The following is a 21,637-nucleotide window of genomic DNA, read 5'->3' as shown; positions in this document are numbered from 1 at the left end:
CTACCAAGACAGGGACAGGAGTGTCAAGGGCCAGCCTGAGCATGGACATGTGCAGGATGCAGACTTCCTTCCACAGACAGGCTGCCCCTGTTGGCACAATGGGCCAGTAGCACTAATCAGGCTCCTCCTCTCTTCCTCACTGGGGCTGCCCCAGCTCTCCTGATATCTCCCAAAGATACTGTGCTCCTTCCTTCTGTGAAAGCTCTCTGCTGCACAGAACAGAACGCCCTTTCCCCAGAGCCACACGTGGCTCAATTCTTGTTATTCAGCTCCCTGTTCAGGGCCACATCCTCTGGGAACCTCCTTCAGTCCCCCAACCACTCTGTACACCCCCTTTGTTATATGGGGGAGGGGATTAACAGCATTACTGAGGTATAATTGACATTCAGTAAACTGCACGCATTTCAAATGCACAGTTTGGTAAGTTCTGACATATGTAAATACCTGTGAAAACATCATTCCAATCAAGAGAGTGCACTATCACCCCTAGGGGACCCCTGGCCTGCTCCTGTCACTACAGATTAGTTGGCACTTGCAAGAATTTTATATCAATGGGTCACACAGTGTAGTGTGTGCTGTGTTTCTGTCTGACTTCTTTCACTTTGTGTGATTATTTTGAGATTTGTCCATATTGCTGCCTGGATCCGTGCATTCCTTCTTACGGTGCTGCAGTTTGTTTAGTCACTCCGTCACTTGTGTGCACTCATGTTTGGTTGGGGGCTGGAGTAAATAAAGCTGCTGGGAACGTTCCTGGACAAGTCGACAGGTGGACACACACACTCTTTTTCTTGGGTAAATGCCTAGCAGTGGAAGGATTGCTAGTTAAGTATGATTCACTTTTTTAATTAACTGTAATCTATTTTCCAAAATGGTCGTATATTGTCTCTTCCCACAAGCAAAACTGAAAAGTTCCAATTCTTCCACATCTTGGTCAGTCATTTCAGCCATTCTAGCAGGTATATGGTGAGACCTGTGCAGTTTTGATTTGTATTTCCCTAATGACTATGACACTGAGCATCTTTTTTTTTTTTTCTTTCGATGCCAGGGATTAAACCCTGGGGCATTTTATCACTGAACAACATGGTCAGCCTTTTTTGTTATTTTTTGAGACATGGTCTCCCTACGTTGTTTAGGACCTCACTAAGACACTGAGGCTGGCCTCAAATTTGGCCTCCACCTCCCAAGTCACTGGGATGGAAGAAGGTAATGAGACCAAGGGCGGAAAGTAAAGGAGGGCCCACCAAGAAGAGAGGAGAGAGGCAAGAGGCCAATTTCACCACACAAAGAACAGAGACATCAGGGGAGGGGTGAGCAGAGAACCGCTGAGGGAAACCGAGGGAGACAGCCCCCAGGTGGGAAGGGAGCAAGAAGGACCCACAGCTGCTCTAAAGGAAAGCAGGTGAGCAGGGTCCCCAGGGACAGAGCTGACCCGCATGCTGCCCACAGATGCCTGCCTCCTGCGGCAATCCACTGTCAGCTGGGAAGGCAGACCCCCAATGAACTGCAAGAAATATTTTAAACCAAAGTCTTCCAAGCACCAAAAATATTGAAGTTGTTGTTGTCACACTGTGGGTTAGTTGCTATGGAGAAACTTAGCCCCAGGAGCCACTCCAATCAGGCAGAAAATGGGCCCCAAATGGGCTGATTTAGGACTGTCATGGGGGACAGGGGGTCTGCCCAGAGCCAAGAGACAGGGAGGCTTAAGCAGGGGCAGCTCCCTGTCTCCCAATCACGCTTCCCTGAAAATCACCTGACCTGGGCATTCTCCACATTGGAAGGTGCAGCACAGAGCTGACAGGGAAACTGAGGCCCAGCTTGGGGTCACAGAACTAGTGGATAGCATGGCCGGGACCACATCTCCAGGCTCCTGCTCTGGGTCTGGATGTCTTCTCAGTCACGGTCTTCTTGTCTTTCAAGATCCTGTTTGCCAGGCATTTCAAAGTTGGCCCCCATCTCGGGATAAGTCAACACCCTAAACATGGCGGCATCTTGAAATGGGGCCAAGCAGGCCGAGTGGGAGCTGGGGACCCTCCAGGGCTGGGGAACAGGCCATTGGTGCTTCTACCCCTTCCCACCCATCCCATGGAGCATAGCTCAGGGTGTTCTCTTCTAAATTCCAGACTGACTCACCTCCTGCTGCACCCACAGCTCTGGTTTTGCTCACGCTGGTCTCTGGCTAAAGTGCCTGCCCGTTTGGTTTTGTGCTTTCTCCAGGGCGAGGTTCAGAGATCCTGTTCCAGCCATGGGTGCCACAGTGCCTGCAGCCTCAACCCCTGGCTTTTCACTGCCCCTCCATGCGGGTCTTCCTTCAGAGTCTGGAATGTTCCCCACTCTTTCCTACTCCAGGGCCACCATACCTGCTGTCTCCCCTATCTACAAGAGTCTTTTGTGGGCTCCTCACCTAGCCACCTCCTACTCCTCGGCTCTGCAGAAAGGCTGTCCTGCCCACACGGATTCAGGGGCCCTCCTCTCATCTTCTCTCATAACACCTGCCACTGTGCTCCTGACGGCACCGTTCCCCATGAGGACCTGCATTTCCCTTTGTGCCATTGTTTGGTGCCTGCCTCTCCTGCTAGACTCATGCAGGCAGCAGCCGTGCCCACTGGATGCCACAGTCTCCTATGCACTAGCCCAGCTCCTGGCACACATGAGGGGCTCGGCCAACATTTCCAAGAGTAAATGGATAAATACTGAGCCACTGACTCAGGGCTCTCGCAGACTGGGGAGGTATAGAGTGTGGAACTGTTGTCCGTGTGGGAAAGGATATACTAAACCCCAGCAGGGATGCTTTCTTGATCAAACAGTCGGTAGTGTGAGAATAGAGTTCACTCACCTCTAGCATCAAAGAATTCATCATCTGAGCTCTCCACTGAGTCGCTGAGGACATTTCGAAGGTGCCAGGGGGCACCGCCGCCCGGGGAAGGGCCACCTGCCAAAAGGAACACATATATTAGGCAAGCCGGAGACTGTGTCCTGGTGTGAGGGACTAAGAGTCAGGCTCAGCGGCCTCAGGCCACACGGAGGCTTCTCATACCCTGCTTTCATTCAAGCCTCAAAGAAAACCTCTTTGGGAAAGCTCCAAGGGGCAGGAATTAAGTGTACACATTTTGCATAGATTAAAACAGAGACAGGAGAAAGTTAAGAGACTTAGCCAAGGCCACCCAGTGTATCCATCAGCCCAGCTGTGGTAACAAAGTAGCTGCTTAAAACAACAATGGTTTCTTTTTCACTCCTGAGTGGGTTGGAAAGAGGCTGCATTCATCCGGATCACTAAAAGGGGCCACCACCTCATGATGTCACCATCTCAAAATGAAACCTCTAGGTCCTCCAAAGGAAGAAAGAAGACCACAGAAAATCCCACCCAGTCTGAAACATCTTAAACTCCTGCCCAGCAATGACAAGCTGCTTCTTGCTCTTCGTCAGCCAAAGAAGTCACACGGTCATGCCCAACTTCAAGAAGGTGGAGGAGGGGAGAACTAGATACCTTGATGACCACTAGAGAAGTCCACCTCACAGAGCATGTACAGGGCAAGCCAAGACGGAGCTCCAGAACCAAGAGAAGGATGAGCCAAGTTGGAACTCTGCCACCAGCAATCTGCAAGGCCATTCCCTTCCCATTCGCAGCCCCATTTCCCCCTCTGTAAAATGATGACCACCCCCAATCCCTAGATCACAGGAGGCTCAGCAATGGCAGCTGGTGTCATTATTTATACCTACAGAGACCAGGATATGGAGTTGAAGGGTCTTCCAAGCAGGTAGGAGCAAGGATGCACAGAGGACCTAAACTCTGCTCCAACCCACCTCCTGCCCTGGGACCAAGGCTAGGGTGACCAGGCACAGAGCTGGGGCCAGGAACCCCCTCCCCATTCTCTGGGTCCCCTCTACTAGGCATTTTGGGAATCACATGGGACCAGCATGTGCATGAATCCCTCTGCATGCCCCTGGATGCAGAGAATTCTGGGGATTACAAATGGATTAAAATCCAATTGTAAATGCTGGGTGTGTTTCATGCCTATAAACTCAGGGACTTGGGAGGCTGAGACAAGAGGATTGTGAGTTCAAAGCTAGCCTCAGCAATTTAGCGAGGTCCTAAGTAAATCAGTGAGACCCTATCTCTAAATAAAATACAAAAAAAGGGGCTATGGATGTGGCTTAGTGGTTAAGTACCCCTGATTCGATCCCCAGTACCCCCCCCCCAAAAAAAGTCTCTAAAGATTATCTCTATGGAGAAATTTAAAAAGAAGAGTCAGAGGAAAAACCAGTTCTAATCCTGCACATATAATTTTATATGACCATTAATTTCATAAATGTATCTTATGTTAACAGTTCCAAGATGCACCTTTTCACACTAACATCTTTGAAACTGAGTGTGACTTAAAGGATGGCATGAAGTTATTTAATTGGCATTGTTTACTCTTTCTCGGAGGTATATAAAATGATGGTGCATCTTAGAATCAATTGTATTTTTCAGTGAAAAACAGTAAAACCACTGTGTACTTAAGGTTCATTTTTCCTGGGGCTTAGCCTCTGGTCACCAAGCACATATGTCCTGTCCCTGCAGAGACTTGTGTGCTTGTATTAGCAATGCCCCTCCCTCGGTTTCCCCGTCTGTATAATGAGAAACCTGACAGAGATGGCCCCTTGAAACTCTTCAACTCTGACCGATATTTGAGGAGTCCATCTGGCACACAGTAGGTATCAATAAAAAAGTGAAAGGTCGACATCCTGCCCAGCCATGATCAGGTTGCACTTATGACAGTCCATGGAGAAGCTGCTGCAGCCCCAGGTCACAACATGCAACTCTGAGCCTACATCTTAGGGCATAAGCAAATATCCTCGAGAGACGACAGCCCGGGTGACCCAGGAACACAGCCCTCCTGGATAACGCTCCTGCCCTGCTCACCACAAACTCCCAGACACACACCTAGCTTAGGCCTTGTGGCTTGGAGCCAAGTAAAAAGCACATTCTGAGACACAGAAAGGATAGAGACCACAGGGAGCACTGATGTGGGTGTCACCTCTAGATGCAAAGCTGGGTCTCCCCAAGCTTCCCAGAGGCCCCTTGAAGCTTCTGATCTCATCACCAATGTGAGCAGCATGGTAGACAGGCTCAACAATTTCCCACCCTTGGGCCTTGGATTTACTGCAAGAGGGTCTGAGAATCCAGATGCATCATAATTTTCTTTTTTTGGCGGGGGGTGGGGTTGGGGAGTAGTTGGACACAATACTTTTATTTATTTAAATATGGTGCTGAGGCTCGAACCCAGTGCCTCATATGTGCGAGGCAAGTGTTCTACCACTGAGCTATAACCGTAGCCCCATAACTCTGTCTTTTTAACATGGAACTGGGACTGTTTGCTTGAGCAATAAGACAAGAAAAAGAAATGAAAAGTATACAGATTAGAAAAAAAACAAACAAAAATTTCTTTGCATACTTGTCTACATAGAAAACAGAAACTCTTCAAACTCTACCAAAAAAAAAAAAACTGTGGGAAGCCATTTCTGACACATGATTGGGTGGCTCCCGTTAAGGGTCTGAGGCACTTTGGCTGTGTTGAAGCTTTCCTGGCCCTTTCCTGATGAGAGAGCCCATCCGTGTGGGGGTGTGCCTGACCACTGACCCCAGGGATCCAATCACTGACCCTGATCTTGGAGTGCAGCCCCCCTCAACCTTCATTGGATGGAATTCTCCCCTGAATCTCTTGTTCCCCAATAAAAGGCTACTCCCAGGCGTGTTCAAACTCTCTCTCTCCTGCTAGCCCTGAGTAATCCTTGCTGCTCTGCTGGGCAGTTAGAGGAGGGAACCAGAGAGGGGAGCCATCTCAGACCTAGCAATAGAAATAAGGTAATTGAGTCTGTGTGTTTTATTTCAATCTCTTCTAACTAACTTTATGCCTAGAACCTCATTAATGAAACCATTGCGCAGGCCGCATGGTAGAAAAAACTGTACTAGAACTAATAACTGTATAGCAAGATTGCAGAAATCAGGATCAATATGTAAGAGTCAATTGCATTCCTACAAACTGGTAATGAACATCTAGAATTTGAAAACTAGAAACAATACTATTTACAATAGCACAAAAAATATTTAAGTATTAATCAAGTATATGTGGAGATTTCTGTGATTCAAAAAATATAATTTTAGCCAGGCACAATGGCAAACACTGTTAATCCTAGCTACTTGGGAGACTGGGGCAGGAGAATCACAAGTTTGAGGCCAGCCTGGGCAACTTTATGAAATCCTGTCTCAAAGTGTAAGAAGTAAAAAGGGCTGGGGACATAGTTTAGTGGTAGAATATCAATGGATTCAATGCACACACACACACACACACACACACACACACACTCACAAATATCCTTTGTAATCCAATTGTATTCCATTCCTAAGAAGCAAGAATTTGGGTGTTAGGGAAGTCATATCATCCTTGTCTATTCAGTTCCTGAGTTTGGGAATGGAAGCATCTAGAGTTTAAATACTGACAGAGTTACCTGGAAGTTTTTCAGTCTATATGGTTTCCGAGTTTGAATATCAAGGAATCTGCAAGAAGCTCCTGTGTACTGTGGCCCTCACACATGTACAGTATACACTCCACCCAAAGAACATAAGCACTGACATGCCTGCCAATCTCCCACTCAGATAGTAAGTGCCAGAGCCTTGGTTTGAAAAGAGGAGAGCTCTAAGCCAGGCATGGTGGCACACAACTCTAAGCCCAGGTACTCTGAGACAGAAGAATCACAAGTTCAAGGCCAGCCTGGGCAATTCAGTAAGATCCTGTCTCTAAATGAAGAGCTGGAGATGCAGCAGTGGCAAAGGTTCCCTGAGTTCAATATCCAGTATTGAGAGAGAGAGAGAGAGAGAGAGAGAGAGAGAGAGAGAGAGAGAGAGAGAGAGCGCTTCTCTCTTACCCCCCAATCTCTTGGCATTACCGTACTCTATGTGGGCTACATCATCCTGGGTTACTGCAATCCTCTGATAGCAATATGTATGGGCTGGCCTTTGGGCAAGTCCAGGGAAGTACCAGGGCAGAGCACAGCCCTGCAGGGAGGCCAGCTCAGTCCGTTTGAGGAAACAAATTCCCCTAGCTGGAAATGAGCAGAAAAAGAAAGGACTGGTGGGCATCAAAGGAAGTTTCTCACTCCCACAGGCACTATATTGGGTGCTGGGCACACCACGATGGATAAAAGGGACAGGATAGATAAAAGGGTCACCAAGCTTACTTTTGCAGGGGTACGAGGAGAGTCCACCCAGATCAAGTACATGATCATTTCTGCAGCAAAAACTTAGTTGCTCCCTCTCTACCTCCATCACCTCCTTCTTCTGCAAGTGTTTCTGACAGTGTAATTACAGCCTGAAGGCTGGGCAGGCATGGGCATGTGGATCTGTACGTCCAGGGTGAAAGCAATGAGGGCATGTGGACTGGTTCATCAAGAGCACTTGGTCAATGGTTCAATTACAAATGCTAACCGCAGCTGCGGGCTTTCTCCGCCAAAGGATCAGGCTTCACCTAGCTGTTGTGACTCTCCTTTGTGGTCAAAAGATATGTTTGGATTCCTTTCCAAATGCATACTATACTTTGTTTACTGTTTCTCTCGTAACTTTCAAACTGCAGGCTTGCCTGGGTTTTTTAATGTTCACTCTTAAGTTTGTTTAAAGGGCACATGAGACCTTCCCTCCCCTCAGGCAGGGGCTGCCCAAAATAACCTCTGGAAAGGCCCTTTTGAGGTGCTGGGGAGCAGCGGTATATAAATGTGGTTATGTGAGGAAGCAGCCGTTACCTGGCTTCTGAATGGGAGATGTTCCCTCCATCTATTCCTCCAAGATGCTGACTTTTTAACAAATGACAAAGGTCAGATTTCAAAAGAAGTGTGTGTTGGTGGGGGGGGGGGGACTGTTCTGAAAAGGTGTCAGGAGCTGAGGTTTGAATGGTGAGAAAATGTGTGTGTGTGTGTGTGTGTGTGTGTGTGTGGTGTGATGGGTGTGTATGCATGCTGGCTCACACGCACATGCAGGTAGGGTCGACACGCAGGATGAGTGAGTGAGTAAGAGTCTTCCCGGATGAAGGAACTGCAAGGGTAGATTTGCTCATGAGCATGATATACACATGGGCAGAAAAAAAACCATGTGGCTGGAGCCAGTGATGGGGGCGGAGGGCACAGGTATGAAAACAGATGAGAGGAGATGGATCCAGACCAGGGAGGTCTGGTCTGGCCTATCTTGGAGGGAAACTTGGAAGAGGTGAGTTCTGCAGCTCCTTCCCCTTCTCCTGCATACTTCAAGATAGGAATACAGGGGCTGGGGATGTGGCTCAAGCGGTAGCACGCTCGCCTAGCATGCGTGCGGCCCAGGTTCGATCCTCAGCACCACATACCAACAAAGATGTTGTGTCCACTGAGAACTAAAAAATAAATATTAAAAAAAAAAAAAAAAGATAGGAATACAGATGCCTAAGGGGTTGAAATTCTCCCAGGAGAGGGGACTGCAGGGGAGGTGGGCAAAAGTGCATCCATGCAGGTTCAGAGTAAGGACAGATGGGCACAATGATCCCAAAAGTGAGGACAAAGGACCAGAAGCATTCCCTTTGCATTGCGTCATTACCTTTCTCTGTATTTTCTGATCCCACACAGAAGAGGGCCAAGAACTGTTTGACAAGCAAGTGAGTGAACAACACCTGCTGAGGGCCAACTGGGTGCCAACAGCCTGCCAGCCACTTTGCAGATCTTATCTAGAGGCATCCTCCCCAAGCCCAGAGAGTGGGCATAACAAATCACCTCACAGGGAAGGAGCCAGGCACAGAGATGTGAAGGCATTTGCTCAAGAACACAAAGCTAATACACAGTGGAGGCAGGATTCGCACACAGATCCAGGGTCTGTACTGTCAGAGCCACCATATGGGCCCCTCTCTGTAAGAGCTCAGGGTGGGTGACTCCAGTCTCTTCCTCTCTTCCCCACTTTCTCTTGGCAAGTGATAACTGTCCCATCTGTTGCTGGCCAGTTGGGCAATGGGTCAGAGGACCCTTATACAAACCCTGGTCCTGGGGCTCTTATCTAGAATCATCTGCCTACCACATCCACAAATTAGCATTTGGCTTTTTGTGGGAAAAATCTAAATGGATCTTTGCATTCCTGTGTAGAGATGTCTAATACTGCACAAGTGTCTGTCACTGGGTCTGCAAGGCTGTGTGTGTGTGTGTGTGTGTGTGTGTGTGTACATATCTTGGGGAGTATAAGCCTCCTCAACTTGTCACTCTTCTTTCCTAAGACTGTTTCTAAGTCACATGCAAATCAGCTACCAGCCATAGGTGGTAATGTATCAGAGAGGTGAGAGGCTTTGGTGCAACACAAACATGAATTCTACAGTATTATTTACTAGTCCATGATCCAAAGGTCAGTTCTCTAAGCTTCAGTTTTTTCATCTGGGAAATGGGTGCCATGATCCTTATCTTCCTGATAAACGATTTAAATAAGGTCAATCAACAAATTGTCCACCCCGATGCCCTGCCTGGAGCTCAGGAAATGGCGGCCCCACTCAGCTGCAGAACTAATCCTTGAGGCAGCTTCTAGCAGCGGTTAGGGACCCTCTCCAAGGCTGCCAAGCTGCTTCTGTGTCCTTCAACATTCAGCCTACCTGCTCTTGAAGACCACATTTATTTAAAACCCTAAATCAGAGCCAGGCATGATGGCCACATGCCTATATTCCCAGCAGGTCAGGAGGCTGAGGCAGGAAGATGACAAGTTCAAAGCCACCTCAGCGACTTAAGGAGGCCCTAAGCAACTCAGCAAGACCTCTTTCTCAAAATAAAAATAAAAGAAAAAGGGCTGGAGATATGGCTCAGTGGTTAAGGGCCCCTGGGTTTAAACCCCAATGCCCCCCTTCCCCTCACCCCCCCCCCAAATAAAACCTAAATCAGGATAAAAGAGAAAGAAATATCAGCCCTTCCCAGAGAGGAACAAGTGATCCTCCACAGCCACCAACAGTGGCACAGCTCCAAGCCAGGCCCTGAAGTGAGGGGGTGGCTCTCCAGGTCCATCCACCCACCACCTCGGGTCCAGCATGGTCTCTTAGGCTTTTTCCTGGGCTGAGTCTCCCAGGCAGGGGTGTGGCCAGAGATCCTGGCTCAGATCATGGGCTCCATCTGCCCACCTTCCCCATCTCAGCCCTGGCTTCCAGGGACATGAATAGGCAGACTGGCCGACAGACGGACCAACAGGAGCCCTCTGTAAGTGCTCTGCCCTATCCCAGGGATCCCAGGGCAGCCGATTTTGACCACGGAGGGCCAAATCATCACCTAAAGGGGGCCGCCGCCCTGTGCTCAGGAGCCCTGTCGGATGAGAGCGACATTTTGCAGAGAGAAAAGCCCTGGCACAGCAACATGAGGAGCAGAGGCCCTGGCGACTCTTCCTGGACCAGATCTTGAGCCAGATGGTGCCCGGGAGGAAGGAGTGGGGGACGCAGCTGAGCTGGAACAGTCCCTGCCCTTGGGAGTGCCAGCCCCAGGGTCACAGCCCTGTCACTGCCCCCTGCACAGAGCAGAGGAGAGCAGAGCAGCAGGGCAGCCTGGCCTTTGTGCCAGATTCCACACGTGCCACATCTGTCCAGGCAGGGTCTCAACAGGTGTGAACCACACCGCCCAGAGGTAGGGTCTCCGCAGACTGGAGAACCTGGAGGCCCTCCTGAGGGCAGGGGAGCCTCAAAGGAAAAGATGGGCAGCTTGCCAGGGTGAAGCAGGGCAGGAGAAAGAGGGAGACGGAGGCCACAGCCATCAAATGGAGTCAATTCCAGAGGAGGCTGGATCTAGAACTATCTGTCCAAGAATAATCCTCCTTGGCAGCCTTGGAGAGGGTCCCTAACTGCTGCTAGAAGCTGCCTCAAGGATTAGTTCTGCAGCTGAGTGGGGCCACCAGTTCCTGAGCTCCAGGCAGGGCATCGGGGTGGACAATTTATTGACTGACTTTATTTAAATCTTCTATCCGTGAAATGAGGATCATGGCACCCATTTCCCAGATGAAAAAAACCGAGGCTCTGAGAACTGACCTTTGGATGAGTGTGTCAGGGCAAGGGAGGGAACATGGATGATTGCTGGGAACCATGGCTCTGGGGAAATTTAAAGAACACACACAATTTCCAGACCTCCATGAGAAGCAAGCGCCTCTGAGCGTGGCCCCTGCTGGCTTGTTGGCCCACGGGCCCATGACTGTGGCCCCTGCTCCAACTCCCCAGCCAAGCCCTGCCTCAGGCTGTATCTGAAGCCTCATCCTGGTGATGCACTTGAGCATCTGTGCCACGAAGACCAAGGGGCTGGGAAGGAGGCAAGTGCACAGCTTCAGGGTTGCTGGCCATTAGATGGGCTCTCTCTCTCTCTCTCTCTCTCTCTCTCTCTCTCTCTCTCTCTCTCTCACAACACACACACACACACACACTCAATGAACACACACACGTGAATAGCAGGTTGTACAAGCATGCACCTGGGTCTAACTCCTGGCAACACATTTGCTGCAGCTGAAATGACAAAGTCCAGGGGCTCCCCAAGGGCAGTTAGAGTCCCGTGCACAAGCAGGGCCCAGAGCACACATATTTAGAATCACACTTCACTGCTCCTCACTTCTGCCTGGGGGCCCCAGGGGCTCAAAGGCAGCAAGCAGAGTGGGGAGCTTTGTAGAGCCTGGGGGAGGCTCCAGACAGATGGGCAACCAGCAGCTCCTCCTCCTCCTCTTCCTCCTCCTCTTCTTTTTTCTCTTCCTCCTCTTCCACGGAGCCCACCTTCCTCCTCCCTCAAGGGAACCACTGCCCCACTTTTACCGGCCTGATTCCAATCCCAGCTCTGAAGCTTACCAGTTAGTGGTCTTAGTAAACGACACTAAACCACTCTGTGCCTCAGTTTGCCCCTCTGTAAAATAGGCATAATAACCATACTACATCAGGTTTCATGAGGGTCAAATGAAAGGGTTGATGGAGCCCTTCCTCTCCCTTACCCACACATGAGGCTGATCCCTCTGTCCTTCCTCCGTCCTCCCTCCCACTGAAGCTCCTGTGGGGCTCCTACCTGTCCCTCAAATCTTGAGCTACCTAAGACGAGGATCTGTGCTATCTCTGCCTCTTCTCCCACCAGTCTGGGCCCCGCAACAAGCTGCCCCTGGTCAGTCTTCCACTTCCCCTTCTTCCTGTCCAGGTCTTTGTTCCCTCCCTGCATTCCCCACCCTAACCCCCTTTCTCAGTGGGGAAGCTCTACCTGCCCCTAGGATGGGCTGGGGCCCCCTCCTCTGTGTTCCCACCTGTCCGGGCCTGCCAGCCCACTAGGCTAGGCAGGGGTTGCCCTGAGCAGACACCTGCTAGGAATTCTCTGGGGCCCCATAGTCTCTTCAGGTCAAGGATGGGGAAAAAAAGCTCATGTCAGGCTCAGCGTGGCCCAGCACAGGGGAGATCTCAGGAAGACCCCTCTCCAAGGAGCATCCCACAGGTCATGTCCTTAGGCTTCCTCTCTGGGTCAGGGTGAGTTCAGGGACCAGAACCGTCCAGGGCCAGACAGCCCATGCTCAGCCTTGAAGGGGCTGCACAGCCACCCAGGGAGGCATGAGAGGCCAGGAGAAGCTACTTCCAGAAAAAGGCATTATTGAAGGAAACCAGCTACAGTTGGGGGTTGGTTGCTATAGAAACAGTCCTAACTATCTCCTAAAATGCTGGATGTGCCACCGATGCACTGTGTGCCGGGCTGTTTCAGGGGACTACCAGAGGCCCCGGAAGGACCCGTTTGCTGCAGTATCCAGCCTCTGGAGAGGACATCCTGGAGGATCCAACAAGGAATCAGCTTCTAGGGACAATGAGGCCGGTTCATCAGTCCATGGGTAACACACTAGAAAACTGAGACTTCAGAATTATCTTAAGAGCAACTCAGGTCCTAAGACCAGCCATGGCCCCAATCTTGACTTCAGCCCCAGTCTGAACCTTAAGCTAGCAGTGGATGGAGTCGTTACTCTGGCCTCAGATCAAGCCACAATCTTGGCCACAGAGGAGCCACAATTCCAGTTTCTAACCAAGTCCCAAATCTGACCACAGACCCAGCCTGACCTAGTCACAGACCAAGCAACAAGAATAGCCACAGGCAGAGCTTACCACACTGGCCATAGATGGCATCCTATGTTACATCAAATAATGGTAAGGATATTTTCGCAGCAAATGCTGTGGATTCTGTAACAGCCTGTTATACTCTTGCCATGGATTTCCATAGCCTTCACCTCCACCAGAGCCCCAGGAGAGTTTATGGTCCTTGTTTACAGAAAATGGAAGCTCAGAGAAGGAAACTAACCTGCCTACGGTCACAGGAGGAAGAATGCAGGTGGGTGGTGATGCAGAGACTAGAACCCAGGTCTCCAAGCTGGGCCCAGCTGGCCAAACGTATTGCTTTGGAAAAGATGTGCTTTTGAAGACCTGCTGGTATCTTATAAATATGCCATTTAAATACCCATTAATTACCTTATTTAGGAGATAATTAGTGATTAATAGCTTTGGCTATCTATTGTACTTTCATTTGCTCTGCCAATTAGGCTCCCAAACAGTTCTGAATTCTTTGGAACAATCCTCCCAAGGCCCAGATGTCCCCACTATGTCCCAACACACTCTTGCTCTGTAAGGAGAAGGCTCTCTCCTCCCCCAAAGGGAGCTCCCTAAGGTATCTGCTACTGTGGCACCAACAGCCTCTGTCACCTGTGGGCTCCTCGGGAGGACAGCAAGGGGGACACAGAAGACATGGGGCAGCCCCAAAGAGAGAGTAGAGGAAGGCACTCCTCCTCATCATCCCAGCGCCCCCTTGCAGGAATGGGAACAACAGACTCAAGACCCAGGCACCAAACCAGAGGATGGGGAAGATGGGGTGGGATCCTAGACTCCTTGGAGGATGCCGCAGGGTCTGGTAGAGACCATCACCTCAATAAGGCCATCTGTGTGGTAAGGGTACCACCTCCTGGGGCAAACAGCAGAGGAATGGAGGGGAATAGCTCCTCCCCTAACACCACCACCCCAGCAAGGGCGGTGACCCCACATGGGCGATTGGTTTCACCTTCCACTCCAGGATTTCAAAATGGGGCCTAAGGTTGCCTCTGCACCCAGGACCCTCCATTTGGTGCCAAATCACCGTGCCAGGAATTGCCAGTGGGGCCCCGGAGGCGGGGCTGGGTACTGCTCTCATCACTGCCGGGGATTATACTACACAAGAAGGAAACAAAAAGCGACAAAGGATAAACAGCCCCCCCCCCACCATCACCACCGGCCATAATGGGAAGGCTCAAAATAGCTCTTTTTTTGCAACTCTGGGATGATTCCAGAGTTGCTCAGCTGAGACCAGCCTCATGAAGGGGGGGCGGGTAGGGAGGAAGTGGGAGCCACCAGGGCCAGAGGGAGTTCTGATCAAGGAGGGTTGGGATCTGGACCAATCCAGAAAAGGTCAAAGGTGCCTGAGTGATGGGTGGATGCTGACAGCTCCTAGAATGAACTCAAAGTCCTCCCGTCCCTGGCCCCTGAGCACACAGGGTCACAAATCCTGCACACCTAAGTCTCTTCCCAAGAAGGGCAGGAGGGCAGGACGTGACGTGCTCTGCAAATACCCAGAGCCAAGCAAACACGGCGTCAGCAGCAGACGGCTCAGAAGAGGCCTCTCTCGGATCCACCAGAACTCCACGCCCCTCCCAGACAGAGCCCAGAGAGTTTCTATTTCTGCTTCCAACCCTTGTTTGGCATCCTCGGCTAACAGACGGCTACTTCCCCTCCCTCCAGAATACCAGGTCAGCTGGGAAGTGGAACACCTCCTCCCCGGCCTCCCCTTCTCCCCTGCTCCTGCTCTGCAAGGGAACAGGCTGACCCTTCCTGAGAGCAATGGCAGCCATCGCCAGCCTCAGGCCCCTGCCCCTGGCAGGGCTTCTTCCCTGCCCTAGACAAAGGCCTCATCTGCACACCTGGACCCAGAATTCTGGTTTCCAGAGGAAATGGATCTCAACCACCTCCCAGACAGCAGGAGGCACAGAGCAACCTCTCTCAGCCCCCCTGGAACCTCGAATCTGACCACACTGTCCAGTCCCAGACTCCAGCCATAGACAGAGGCCCACCATGCCACAGCCTGCATCCTACCCCCACCCTCAAAGTGATCCCTGACAATGGACCCACAGGCTCTCAGCCTGGCCTCAGCCCAGGCCCATCCAAGTGCCAGTCTCATAGATGCAGCCCTTGGGGAGCCTGAAAGAAGCAGGCTGGCCCGCCTGGGCCCCCCTGCTGGGACCTGGCTCCCACCCAGAGCCAAGACTAGCAAAAGGCATGTGATCCCCTGTCCACCCTCTCCACATGCATCCCCCCCCCCCCGTGGGGGCTGGTGGCCACACAGCTGTGCAGGCCTCCGCAGCAGGCACACGTGGGACCCTGGAGGTGGCATTTACCTCCGGAGTGACTCACTTAAGGCTCCCATTGGTTTGCGAAAGGGGGTGCAATTTAGCATTTTCTTTCTCTTTAGAAAACAAGAATTTTAAAAGAGAGAGAGTAGAGAGATTTGAGGGAGTGGGTGGGGAACTCAGATCTCATTTGATTTCCTACCTCATTTGTTATGCATTCTCTCCTCCCCCCTCCCACTCCCAGCCCTTCCCCTGGGAGCCCTGGCCACCCCCTTCCACCAGGCACCTGGCTGCAGATCTGGGGATGGACTGGGACTCAGGACTCTGGGAAGCACATGCTGTCCCAGGCCAGGTCCTCAGCTCTCTATTCCTCTCCTACCCTTAACCACATGGCCAGGAGTATCAATGTGAGGTGAGGGGCGAGGCCCCTTCCTGGCACAGTAAAGTCTGCTGTGAGGGAGGCCAGGAGAAGAAAGAGCAGTGTTAAACCTGGGCGCAGTGGTGCACGCCTGTAACCCTAGCGGTTCTGGAGGCTGAGGCAGGAGGATCGAGAGTTCAAAGCCAGTCTCTGCAAAAGCGAGGCACTAAGCAACTCAGGGAGATCCTGTCTCTAAATACAAAATAGGACTGGGGATGTGGCCTTGTGATCAAATGCCCCTGAGTTCAATCCTTGGTACCAAAGAGAGAGAGAGAGAGAGAAAGAGAGAGAAACAGTGTTAGAGCAGGGGAAAACTCAAAACTCATCCTGACCCCCAAATTCCTCCTCCCCTTTCTCTTTTACAAATGAGAAAACTGGCCTGAGGGCAGCTCCAGGTCAGCCGTGCCAGAGGCCTTCTGTCACTGCTTTGTTGGACAACTTAACTCCTAGGAATGTTGAATGCAAGAGTAGAAGACACCTGCATGCTAATTCCAGTAATTCCAGCTCTGATTCTGACTTTATGTGTGACTCTAGAGCCAGGCACTCAGCCCTTCTGGGCCTCAGTTTTCTTATCCATAAAATGGGAGTAACATTAGCCCTACCTCAAAGAGATGCTGTCAAGTCATCTAGGAAAGCATGTTGAGGGCTGTTATAAGAACCAGAGGGTTCTCAGGATGCTAACCCTGACCTGCCCTCCCTCCGGCAAGCCTAGAATCTCAAGAGAATTCCTAGGCATCTGGGTCCTCCTAGGAGGTCCCTAACTGCCAAAGGTTCATTGGTATCTTGAAGTTCACAGTTTATGCCCTTGACCTCAGAGAAAGACCCTTTGCCTTTCTGATTTTGGTCTCTCAACATGCATAATTAACAGGTGGGCCAAAAGGTCTCTAAGCCTCTTAAGCCATGAAATATCACGGTATGTTATGATGTGCATGAGGAAACATCACAATTTCTGGCCCTTATGACCCAGATATGGCCCCAGCAAGGGATGGGCAGGGGTATCAAGTCATGATCTCGTATTCTGTGTCCCCTGCTAGGCTCCCAAACACAGGCCAAGACAAAGGGGCTTCCAATGGGGTAAACCACGTGCCGCATGCTGGAAGTGGGACCTCAGGCTGGACCATTCTTGCTTATGCAATGATACCACTGCAAAGAGCTTCAAGCTGGGGCCTGCCAGGCCATCTGCTGTGACAGGTAAGTCCACAGAGACAGGCGTTTTGCACAGGAACATGTGACCTATCCAAGCTCCAGAACATTCCCAACTACAAAGGAAGTCCTGGAAGGCTTTCTGGAGCCAGACTTTTAGGAAGGCCTGGTATCTGGATGCAGGGCTTCCTGGCTGGACACCCAAAAAGGTGAGTCTGCAGCTTCTTGCAGACGATGCCCTTCTCAAGACGGATAGGAAAGCTAGCCAGGTACCCCAGGAAAGCTTGCCAGGTGTGGCAGTTTCTCAGAGTCGTGCCTCAACTCCCCTGGCACCTTCTTTGAGTCCAGACAATCCCAGTCTGGTCCTTTTCCCAAGCTTCCAAATGTGTCCTCCTTTGGGAGATCTGGCCTCTGGTCCCTGCCCCTGGGAGCCACAGAGCAAGCAGTTCAGGAGAAAGTCTGTCTTGGGGATGCTGTGCGAATACATGTCCACCTCCAGAGGACCCCAAAAGGAGACTGACAGCAGAGCACGGTCCAGACCACGATGCTGGAAACCCAGGTTCCGGCTCAGTCCTGCCATGACTTTTTTTTTCTGTGATTTTGGGCCAGTACTTAGCCTTCCTCAGGCCTCAGTGCCCCCTTGTTAAAGAGGGTTTTGAACAGGAATATCTGGAAGCATCCCTCCCACTCTGACACTGTAGGATCAGTATTTTACTGACTCAAATTACTAGGTTCAATGCTCTCAGGCTGCCAGCTCCTCCCCTAGAAGCGGAGGCCACACCTGGGAATAGCATAAACTGGTTCCTCCAGCCAGAGGCCCAGCCCTGTGGTCTCTGCTCAGTCTCTCCAAACATTCCTGCCCCAACCTAAAAGCTTCCTAGACACCCCCGGGCTGCTTGCTCTGTTTCTACCCAGTCCAGAGACCTGGGGCCTCTCATTTGCTCTGACCCAGGGTAACAGATACCTGCTGTCGGTGGGTCACTGGGGTACAGAGGGAGGGCCTTGGGGAGGCATAGAGGAAGGGAGGGGCAGGGTGCCTGGCAGAAACCAGAACAAACCCTTCCCAACAAAGGCGGCTCCACCAGGCTGGCCTCTCTCCAGCCTCCCAGGAGCCTTCACATGGTAACCAGAGGGACCTGACAAAGCACCCAAATCTCACCATGCCACTCCCCTCCTCAATGTTCTTTGGAGCTCCTTTTAGCCCTGTGCACTCTAGGAACTAACGACCACCAAGCCAGACAGAATTCTTCCCTCTTGGGTACTTCTTGCCTGCCCCATAGCAGCTTGACCACACATTCTCAGACGCTCCGCCCCTTCCAAACTCCCGGGCTTTGCTCAAGCCTTTACTCCCAACCTGGAAGCCTGGCCCTGGCTGCCTTTCTACCCAAATTCTGAGAGCCTTTAAGACACCTAGAGGAACCTATCTGGCTTTCACTGCTCCAACATGCCTGCTGGGCTTCTCTGCCCCACGGGCAGCCCTAAACTATACATTATAGTGTCCTTTATAAATTGAGTTCCAACTCCTTCCTATCCCTGGCCCCCACCGCCAGCTTTCATCCCCAAGGTAGGTCTCCCTCCTCCTTTATCCACAGGGCAAAACCCAGGGCTCTCCTTCCTTCCCCTCAAGACTTGATGGGGTTGGGGGCATGATAATGATTCCTGGCTGTGTGGCTAAAATCTCTCCAGAGATTGGAAACTGATAACTCATTTAGATCCCAACTTTTCTGGAACTTGATTAGATTTTTCTCTTGAATCTGGATAACTCCCAGCCATGAGAATGTCCTTGAACTACTTCCCAATAGGTACTACTAACAGAGCTGGTATATCCATGGCTGGATACTCAGGCTGTATACCGCACAACTCCATTCACTGAACACTGTGATGATCTGGAGTCTGTTACCATGGTAGCCTTCACACCCACATCCCATCTCTTCCCTCACTCGGTGTCCACTGGCCAGTTTTTAGAGGAAACCTTTCACACCACAGGTCAGGAAGAAGACCCCTCACTCGGAGGCCAGGTTCCTACAGCCTCCACTCCCAGCCTTCAGCCTTCTTTTAGTTTAAACTACCCCCTCAGAGAAATGGCCTGGTGATTCCACCCATTAGTCTACTCATAGAGATAGATGGTACTGAATAGCCACCTGTCTCTGTAGAACGGCCCTCCTTGGGCCTCAGTTTCCCCAGCTGTAAAGAGAAAGACTTGGGCTCCTGATCTCCAGACGGCCTGTTTTAAAGCACATCCACCTGTTCTACACTGACATGGTCAGTGGGAAACACGGGATTACCACACAAATACTAGTGTTCTATGAGGTTTAGAAGTCTAAAGAGAAGAGACGTTTATAAAATGCAAAGTTGCCTAGAGGCACTGAGAAAGGGAAGAGTAATCTGTCTCAAAAGAGTCCTTGTAGGGGGCAGCTGAAAAAGGGACAGGCAGGTGGGTCCACAGAGGTGGGGAATCCGGGCTGCCCTGGGGAAAAGAGCCAATTGTGAAATTGCAGCAGGAAAACACAATGTTAGAGCAGCCGGGAGCAGCAGAGCAGAGCAGTCTTCTCACCTGCCACTGTACAAATTCCCATGGACTCAGCCACAGGCCAAAGGAGAGGGCCTAAGACTGGCACCCCCATTCCCAGGGGTGACCTATCAGGGCCCTGGTGGAGAAAATTCCTTAAGAGTCCAACAGACTTGACCTTGAGTCCGAGCTCTGCCCAGACCCTCTGAGCCACCTTGAAGGAGCTATTTCTCCAAGTATCAGTCTCTGGATGCTTTAATAGGGGGAGAGTAACATTCCCTCCCTCATTTTGCAGTAAAGGGCTTAGCACATTGCCTAGTACACAGTACAAACAGCAATCACCAACTGCTATTGCTCTCGCTGCTGGGCACTGGCAGGTGGTCTGTGTTCCTGGTGTCCAGGCAGTGCAACACACAAAGAGTGGGGCAGTGGATGGGGACATGCACCCTGCCGTGGGTCCTTTGTGGGGAGAGAAGGTAGGGAAGGACACAGGCACAGCAGAGGTAGAGGGGAGGCAAGGAGCCTTTTCCAGTCTCCCTGGTGTCTTCTCACTGTGCCTCCCTCAGTAGGGGAGAGGGAGGGAAGTGACAAGGGGGGTGCTTAGATGTATTCTGTACTTGCTGTGTTTCACACAACCAGCCCCACCCTGACAGGATTCCTCAGGGACAGGAGGGGAGGATATTCACAGGCACCTAAATCCCAGTACATGCACAGGGGGGTCCTATCTGGCCAAGTCCCAGGCAGCATTCCAGGAGTGGGGAGGATTTGCATACAGTCCAGTGGTGTTCACACCTAGTGTATGCGTGCAGGTAAATTCAGGCTTATTCCATCACCGTCATCACTTATGGGCGGAGAAGTAGGGTTCACACCAGGCCGATGCCTATTCCCTGGGGGAAGGCATGGCACCTGCCAACGTCACAGGCTGGGTGTGAGTTCATGGTAAATTCTCACAGGCCAGGCTCACAAGCCAGTGCTGCGATCAGGCTTGCTGCCGCCTACTGTATGGCCGGCCCTGTGGGCTCAGGCTCTCCTCAAGCCGGCCTCCCAAAGCACTATGGGGCCCAGAGTGTGCAAATCGGGACTAAGTGGGGTCCCCTCCTCATCCCAGCACCCAGCTCGGGGGGCCTGGCACAGAGCAGATGTTGGTGAATGAACGCCGGGCTGGATGAATGAATGAATGGCTAACACCCACTCCCTCAAACCACGGGCTACACTGCTTGAGCCTGCAGGAGGGCAGCGCCCATGGGACCCCAGAAGAGCGCCCATCTTCAGACCTCCGCACCTGAGGCTCTGCCTCCGGGGGTCGGTAGGGGGAGGGGGCGGGACCTCCAGTGCCTCTCGGAACACCCTTCCAGCCAGAGAAGAAATCTGGGTCTCCGGACCGAGCTGGGGGCGGGGGTTGTCGCGTGCTGAATAGAAAGAGTGTCAGGACAGGGGGGCGCGTCCTGCTTTGCGTGGCGGGGCATGGGATGGATCTGCAACCGTGGGACATCCCCTTCGGTCCCCGTGCAAGGGTCTGCCCGGGCCTCGGGAGGGTGGTGACAGCTTCCAACAGCAGGACTGGACAGGGGTGCTGCAGACCTATCCCTTTCCAGCGGGGCTACAGCGAGGGGGACGTAGTGTCCCACGAGGTGACAGGGGTTGCAGGAAGGACGTGGAGCTCGAGGAGCCCCCTTCCCACGCGCCGGGGATCCGGCCTCGCCACTGTCCCCTCCAGCCCTCCCAGAACCTCCGCCCACCTGCGCGAGGGGCTCACCTGGGCCGGCGGCCCCTCCTCGAAACGCGCGGGTCCCTCCCCCAGGGCCACCAGCCCTGCCCTCCCGGCGCCCGCCCTCACCTGCACCGCCCGCCTTGGCCATGTCCCGGGCGGCGGGCTCCGGCTGCGCTGCCCGCGCTCCTCGCGGCTCCCGGGCCCGGCCCCGGCCGCCGCCGCGCCTCCGGCCCCGAGCGGACTCTGAGCGCCGCGCCCCGCGCCCCCGCCCCGCTCGCCTCGGCTGCCGCCACCGCAGCCGCCGCCGCCTCGCCGCTCCCTCCCGCTCCCTTAAAGGCGCCGAGCGGCGGCCGCAACCCGCCCCCCCCGCGCTGCCGGGGAGGGACTGACGGAGGAAGGCGCCCAACGCCGCCCCCGCGGGCCCGCACCCCCGCCCCGGGCCGCAGCCGCCGCGCTCCAGCCGGCTCCGCTCCGGCCCGCGCTGCC

General features: G+C 52.4%; 1 protein-coding gene across 3 annotated transcripts in view; it reads right to left on the bottom strand.

Moving 5' to 3' along the window:
- Pitpnm3 (PITPNM family member 3) overlaps positions 1 to 21,382 on the bottom strand; it is a 95,333-nt gene extending 73,951 nt beyond the window's left edge. For 2 of the 3 annotated variants that reach the window (XM_078042703.1, XM_078042704.1), the window contains exon 1: positions 2,834 to 2,929. Coding sequence is in view for 1 of the 3 variants with exons in the window: in XM_078042702.1 (XP_077898828.1) it covers positions 2,834 to 2,929; positions 21,278 to 21,299 (118 nt within the window). In the remaining 2 variants the exon portion in view is untranslated. Of the gene's footprint in view, positions 1 to 2,833; positions 2,930 to 21,277 lie in introns of those variants that run through there. The other variant, XM_078042702.1, reaches the window with a different exon arrangement.
- Positions 21,383 to 21,637: the final 255 nt, after the last annotated feature.

This window comes from Ictidomys tridecemlineatus, chromosome 3 (genome assembly GCF_052094955.1).
Source record: "Ictidomys tridecemlineatus isolate mIctTri1 chromosome 3, mIctTri1.hap1, whole genome shotgun sequence".
Classification (NCBI taxonomy): Eukaryota; Metazoa; Chordata; class Mammalia; order Rodentia; family Sciuridae; genus Ictidomys; species Ictidomys tridecemlineatus.
Note: the sequence above shows the minus strand (reverse complement) of the source record. Positions and strands in the feature narration are given on the sequence as shown.